This window comes from Carlito syrichta, unplaced genomic scaffold (genome assembly GCF_000164805.1).
Source record: "Carlito syrichta isolate Samal-C Ts95f unplaced genomic scaffold, Tarsius_syrichta-2.0.1 Scaffold312129, whole genome shotgun sequence".
NCBI classification, from domain to species: Eukaryota; Metazoa; Chordata; class Mammalia; order Primates; family Tarsiidae; genus Carlito; species Carlito syrichta.
The window spans coordinates 347,717-355,106 of NW_007256225.1; the positions used below are offsets into that span (position 1 = coordinate 347,717).

The following is a 7,390-nucleotide window of genomic DNA, read 5'->3' on the forward strand; positions in this document are numbered from 1 at the left end:
AATGAAATTTCTCTCAATGGTTTTGGCCTAGTATTTAATCACAGCTTTTTTTTAAAGGTGCACTTCTGTTTTTTAGATGAGTGAAATCCTTTTCCTTCCTCTATTCTAGGTATCCCCTGAAATACTGACTTAAGGTTGAATTATATTAACAAGCTGCTGACCACTTTCTTTCATTATCAGAACTTTGTGGCTGCAGCACAACTGATGAGCCCACAGTGTGAACCCATCATATCTTTCTAAGATAGCCATAAAGACCCTTTCAAGTTAATTTGGACCACATATTTGCCTGCACTTTATGGAGGATGAAACCATCAAGCCAAATCAACATTGCTGCTGATTCAGGAGTCTTGGAGGCATAAAATTAAAAATTTGAGCATTTGTGAGTGTGTGAAGAACTACAATAGGACGTCAAAGGTGTCTAAGGGGTCAGAATTCTGTGGAAGTTCAGTGTGGTCTTCAGAACAAAACCTTCCGCCCTCCTGGTGCAAGCCTAGTGCTTGTGTGTGGGGTCTGCAGATCAGAGCCTTGTCTGCTGTCCTGGGCAAGCCCAGTGCTGGTGCGTGGGGGCCTTTCCTCAGCAGCGTGAGCATGAGCGTCCCGACTTCCCCAGCAGAGAAGGGCCTGAATCCGGGGCTTATGTGCCAGGAGAGCTACGCCTGCAGTGGGACCGAGGAGGCCGTGTTCGAGTGTGACGAGTGCTGCAGCCTGCAGTGTGTGCGCTGTGAGGAGGAGCTCCATCGTCAGGAGCGCCTGCGTGACCACGAGCGTATCCGCCTCAGGCCTGGCCACGTGCCCTACTGTGACCCCTGCAAGGGGCCTGGCGGCCCTTCGCCAGGTGCCAGGCAGAGGGCGGTGGTGAGGTGCCAGGCCTGCAAAATCAACTTGTGCCTGGAGTGCCAGAAGAGGACTCATTCAGGGGGTAGTAAAAGGAGACACCCTGTGACTGTGTACCACGTTAGTAACGTCCAGGAGCCGCCAGAGGCAGAAGAGATGGATGAGGAGGCCAGGAGGAGGAAGATGACCGAGAAGGTTGTGAGTTTCCTCCTAGTAGATGAAAATGAGGAAGTTCAGGTGAGGCATTGGGGACAGTGGGGTTCATGTGGGAGTGGAGCTTGTCTGTTGTTGGAAGGTAGCTCTCAAAAGAGCAGGTCCAAGAGGAGATCACATTTTAATCATTAAAAGGCAAGGCATCTGAAGGCTTAAGTTACATGGAATCGGATTTAGTTACTTAGCAGTTGTGTGACCTCTCAGAGCCTTAGTTTTCTTATCTATAAAATGGGGACTGTGGAATGAGACTGTTTGTAAAGCCTGGTGCTCAATAAATAGTCAGTACATGTTAGCTGTTGTTGGTGGTAGTATTCGGAGGAACTGATTTTTTTTTTTTTTTTTTTGAGTAGGAGTCTCACTCTGTCGCCCAGACTGGAGTGCAGTGGCCGCTCCCAGCCACCGCAGCCTTGACCTGCTGGGGCTCCAGCGATCCTTCCGCCTCAGCCTTCCAAGTAACTGGAACTACAGGCGTCTGCTACCATGCCCAGCTAATTTTTTTGATTTATTGTAGAGATGGGGTCTCGAACCTGTGGGCTCAGGCAATCCACTCACCTCTGCCTCCCGAGGTGCGGGATTACAGGCTGAGCCACCAAGCCCAGCTGGTTTTTTTTTTTTTTTGAAAGCAGGATTTATTGAGAGAACAGAAAAACTCCCACAGTGGGAGGGGACCTGAGGGGTTTGCCCGGGGAACTGATTTAAAACAGATTTCTGAGCCAGGTTTGGTGGCTCAGCCTGTAATCCCAGCGCTTTGGGAAGCTGAGGTGATTGGATTGCCTGAGCCCGCGGGTTCTAGGCCCGCCTGGGCAACTTGGCAAGACCTCCTCTCTACAATAAGTCAAAAATTAGCCGGGGGTGGCAGCGCACATCTGTAGTTCCAGCTACTTGGAAGGCTGAGGTTGAAGGATCACCATAGCCAAGCAGATCAAGGCTGCAGTGGCCGGGCGTGGCCACTGCACTCCAGTCTGGGTGACAGAGTGAGACTCCAACTCAAAAAAATAAATAAATAAATAAAAAATAAAACAGATTGCTGAGTGAGAGTACTTTGGTAAATTGTAAATGTCAGTGGTGATGGACTGTGCATGTCCAGGGAGAGGAGCACAGACAGTGTCCCCTGGGGGTATTAGACCACACAGCAAAAACCTGCCATCTCTGTTTAGAGAGATAGGGCTCCTGAAAGTGACTTTTCATGAGGACAATATTCTCTCCAGCTGGTCTCTTCATATCTTCATGTACAGGCTTCGATCAATAAAGCCAGAAGAGTCCAGAATGACAGAGGATCTTGGGGTTAGTCCGAGCTGGGAAGAGGTGGTGTGTAGCAGCTGGAAGCAGCCAGGGGAGGGGCGTTCAGGCACAGGCTGCTTGAATTTACGACCCAGTTTACCACTTGCTATACAACCATGGGAGTTGTTTAAGCTCTTCCTCAGTGTCACTTTGTAGGATTGTTGAGAGGATCCACAGAGGTTAGGCAGGGACAGGAATCCGAGCCTGGCTCAGAGTGTCCATCCAGCACCAATTTGTTGTCAGTATCCCTGGAGTATTTGCAGTCCATTGACTGTGCTTTTGGGATGATGATGCCTTCAGTTTCTGGATTGGAGGGGTACCTGTGTAAGTTACCGTTTGGGGAATGTCCCAATTACCCACTAAATATTTTTCTTCTCTACTTTTTTTCCTCCTTGAATAAGCTTATGGAAATGAATGACATCATGACTCCTATGTACTTCCGCTGTCAGCTAAATACTTTGCTAACACAGACTTTTCTTTATTGGTTTGAGAGGAACTAATAGAGTAATAGAAGAGTGACCCAGATCCCATTCTGCCTCTCTTGTCAGCAATAATGTCTTCATTATGGATTATGTGCTAATTGGGCGATATTGTGGATTGAATACTTTATAAGGAGAACACATGGATTTGGATGGTTCTCGCTGGTTTTACTATCAGTTCACTTTAATGGCAGCCTTTGAAGAGTCAGTTTGGGTTGCTGTTACTTGTCAAGTGAATGGAGGTTTTGGGATGAACCAGTAACCCTCATGGACATAGTGTTGGCATGTTTTTTTTGGGAAGAAAGATGTGTACTTTTTTCTTTTTATAACACTGACACATGTTTCTTAGTTGAGAATTAGAATATAAAGAAGTGTGATGAGGAAGGCAAGTCCTGTTACCCAGAGATGGTATCTTTTTTCTGGTGTGTAATATGTATATTATTGGAAATTGGATTGTAAAGATTCTTCCTGCTGCTTCTCCTAGAATTCATAAGCATTAATCACTTCTCAGGAAAGAATAATTTATTTATTAACCACAAGTAGCATTGGTTGAGACTAATGGATTAGACATAGAATTCATTCATTTTAGGTGGAGATTTATTGTCATAACGTTGTAAGTAGAAAAATACTTGAAAATTTGTAGTTCGGTTTTCTGTTTTTTTGGGGTTTTTTTGAGTTGGAGTCTCACTCTGTCACCCAGACTGGAGTGCAGTGGCTGCTCCCGGCCACCGCAGCCTCGACCTGCTGGGCTCCGGCGATCTTTCTGCCTCAGCCCTCCAAGTAGCTGGAACTACAGGTGAGCACTACCACGCCCGGCTAATTTTTTGATTTATTGTAGAGATGAGGGTCTCAAACTCGCCAGCTCAGGCAGTCCATTCGCCTCAGCCTCCCAAAGGCACGGGATTACAGGCTGAGCCACCGAGCCCGGCCAGGATCATGTTTTATCCCTATCCCAGGTACAGTGGTAGGTGTTATCATAACTCAACTTCAGATTTTTAAAACTGGACGTCAAGCATAAATCTAGTCAAATATCAAGATAATATAAAACAACATAGAGTGAAAAGAGTTTCCTCCTACTCCATATTCCTTGTCTTTCTTTTCTTTTTTTTTGAGTTGGAGTCAACGCTATCGTCCAGGCTGAAGTGCAGTAGCGCGCTCACAACCACTGCAGCCTCGACCTCCTGGGCTCTGGTGATCCTTCCGACCTGGCTAATTTTTTTGATTTATTGTAGAGATGAGGTCTTGCCAAGTAGTCCAGGGTGGTCTCGAACCGGTGGGCTCAGGCAGTCCTCTCATCTCAGCCTCCCAAAGTGCTGGGATTATAGGTGTGAGCCACTGCTCCCAGCCTTTTGTCTCCTTTCTTAGAACAATCACCATTAACAGTTAAATGCATAACCTTCTAGAATTTTTTTTTTTTTGAGTTGGAGTCTTACTCTATTGCCCAGACTGGAGTGCAGTGGCCGCTCCCGACCACCGCAACCTCCACCTGGGCTCCGGCGATCCTTCCACCTTAGCCTTCCAAGTAGCTGGCACTACAGGTGCGCGCTATCACGCCCGGCCGATTTTTTGATTTATTGTAGAGATGAGGTCTCGCCAAGTTGCCCAGGTGGGTCTCGAACCCGCGGGCTCAGGCAATCCACTCACCTCAGCCTCCCAAGGCGTGGGATTACAGGCTGAGCCACCGAGCCTGGTTGAATTTTTTTTTTGAGTCAGTCTCACTCCGTTGCCCAGGCTGGATTGCAGTGGCATATTTTTGTTTTGTTTTGTTTTGTTTTGAGTTGAAGTCTCACTCTGTCACCCAGACTGGAGTGCAGTGGCACACTCCTGGCCACCGCAGCCTATACCTGCTGGGCTCAGACAATTCTTCTACCTCAGCCTTCCAAGGAGCTAGAACTACAGGCATGCGCTACCATGCCCAGCTAATATTTGATTTATTGTAGAGATGAGGTCTCACCAAGTTGCCCAGGTGGGTCTTGAACCCATGGGCTCAGGCAATCCACTTGCCTTGGCCTCCCAAAGTGCTGGGATTACAGGCTGAGCCACCGATCCAGGCCTACAGTGGCATATTCACTGCCACTGCAGCCTCCACCTGCTGGGCTCAGGCAGTCCTCTTGCCTCCGACTCTCAAGTGATGGGATTACAGGTCTGAACCACTGTGCCTAGCCTTTTCTAGATTTTTTTTTTTTTTTGAGTTGGAGTCTCACTCTGTCGCCCAGGCTGGAGTGCAGTGGCATACTCACGGCCACCCCAGCATTGACCTGGGCTCCTGTGGTCCTTCTGTCTCAGCCTTCCAAGTAGCTGGAACTATAGGTGTATGCTACCATGGCTGGCTAATTTTTGATTTATTGTAGAGACAAGATCTTGCCAAGTTGCCCGGTCTGTCTTGAACCTGTGGGCTCAGGCAGTCCACTCGTCTCGGCCTCCCAAAGTGCTGGGATTACAGTTTGAGCCACTGAGCCTGGCCAATAGAATTTTTTTTTTTTTTAGTTGGGGTCTCACTCTGTTGCCCAGGGTGGAGTGCAGTGCCACACTCACAGCCACCGCAACCTCCATCTGCTGGGCTCAGATGATCCTTTCACCTCAGCCTTCCAAGTAGCTGGAAGTACGGGCTCACGCCACCATGCCTGGCTAATTTTTTGATTTATTGTAGAATGAGGTCTCACCAAGTTGCTCATTGGTGTCGAACCTGTGGGCTCAGGCAATCCTCCCTCCTCAGCCTCCCAAAGTGCTGGGATTATAGGCGTGAGCCACCGTGCCCGGCCCAATAGTACTTTTAATGTATACTTATGAATATATATGTATTCTTTTTATTATTTATTTATTTATTTATTTTTGAGTTGGAGTCTTACTCTGTCACCTAGACTGGAGTGCAGTGGCTGCTGCCGGCCACCGCAGCCTCGACCTGCTGCGCTCCGGGGATCCTTCCGCCTCAGCCTTCCGAGTAGCTGGAATTACAGGCGTGCGCTACCACGCCCGGCTGATTTTTTGATTTTTTGTAGAGATGAGGTCTCGCTGCCCAGGCGGGTCTCAAACCCACGGGCTCAGGCAATCCACTCACCTCAGCCTCCCAAAGGCGTGGGATTACAGGCTGAGCCACCGAGCCCAGCTTATTTTTTATTTTTTTGGTTGGAGTCTCACTCTTGTTGCCCAGGCTGGAGTGCAGAGGCACACTCATGGCCACTGCAGTCTTGACCTGCTGGGTTTAGGCAATCCTTCTGCCTCAGCCTTCCAAGTAGCTAGAACTACAGATGCACACCACCATGCCTGGCTAGTTTTTGTGATTTATTGTAGAGACGAGGTCTCACCAAGTTTCCCAGGCTGATCTCAAGCCCCCAGGCTGAGGCAATCCTTTCGCCTCAGCCTCCCAAAGTGCTGAGATTACAGGCTGAGCCACCACGCCTGGCCTCCTTTTTATTTTTTTAAACAAAAGTGGAACCTAATATACTTGTGGTGAGCATGATGGCTCATATCTGTAATCCCAGCACATTGGGAAGCTAAGGTGAGAGGATCACTTGAGACCAGGAGATCAAGACCAGCCTGGACAACATAGTGAGACCCCCATCTCTACAAAAAATAAAAAATTAGCCAGGGATGGTGGTGTGTGCCTATAGTCCTAGATACTTTGGAGGCTGAACTGGGAGGGTTTCTTGAGCCCAGGAGGTCAAGCCTGCAGTGAGCTATGGTTGTGCTACTGTGCTCCAACCTGAATGAGAGCGTGAGACACTTTCTTTACGAAAATTTTTTTTAAATGTGCAGGGTGTGGTGTGTGCCTGTAATCTCAGGTACTGGGGAGGCTGAGACAGGAGGATCACTTGAGCCCAATGGTTCTGAGGCTGCTGTGAGCTATGATCATGCTACTGAGCTCCTCAGCCTGTGTAGCAGAGTGAGACCCTGTTCCCATCCCCCCCCAAAAGAAATGACTTCCTTGTCAAGTGGTATGTGAATTTTATTTTACTTTATATTATTTTTATTTTATTTTATTTTTTTGAGACAGAGTGTCACTCTGTCACCCATCCTGGGTTACAGTCGTGTGATCATAGCTCACTGAAGCCTTGACTTCCTAGACTCATCCTCCTGTCTCAGCTTCCCGAGTAGCTGGGACTACAGATGCACACCACTGCAGTTAGCTAGTTTATTTATTTATTTATTTATTTTGTAGAGGTAAGGTCTTGGTATGCTACCCAGGCTGGTTTGAACTCCTGGGCTCAAACTGGTTTGAATACCTCGGCCTCCCAAAGTTCTGGGATTACAGGTGTGAGCCATCATGCTCAGCTGATAGGTGGATTTTTTTAAAATTAATTTTAAAATTGTGGGGTACAGTTAAGGGTTAGGTATACAAATATTCACTATGTAGGTACCCTTGTTGATGAGGTGTATCCCCCTTCCCCAGGCAGATATCGACTACCATTAATCCCAACTCCCTTCCCCCCCCCCCTCCCTCCCCCCAATAGTTTCCCACCACTGTCAATCCTTTTGATAGGTGGATTTTAAATTTAGATAGATAGCCGGGCTCGGTGGCTCAGCCTGTAATCCTGCGCCTTTGGGAGACTGAGGTGTGTGGATTGCCTGAGCCCGCGGGTTTG

General features: G+C 48.0%; 1 protein-coding gene across 2 annotated transcripts in view; it reads left to right on the plus strand.

Annotated features, from left to right (window-relative positions):
• Positions 1-552: 552 nt before the first annotated feature.
• The window catches only part of ZFYVE1 (zinc finger FYVE-type containing 1), a 53,505-nt gene continuing 46,667 nt past the window's right edge, over positions 553-7,390 (plus strand). For both annotated transcript variants that reach the window (XM_008069589.1, XM_008069590.1), the window contains exon 1: positions 553-1,071. In XM_008069589.1, the coding sequence (XP_008067780.1) occupies positions 589-1,071 (483 nt within the window). In that variant the 5' untranslated portion in view covers positions 553-588. The remainder of the gene's footprint in view (positions 1,072-7,390) is intronic.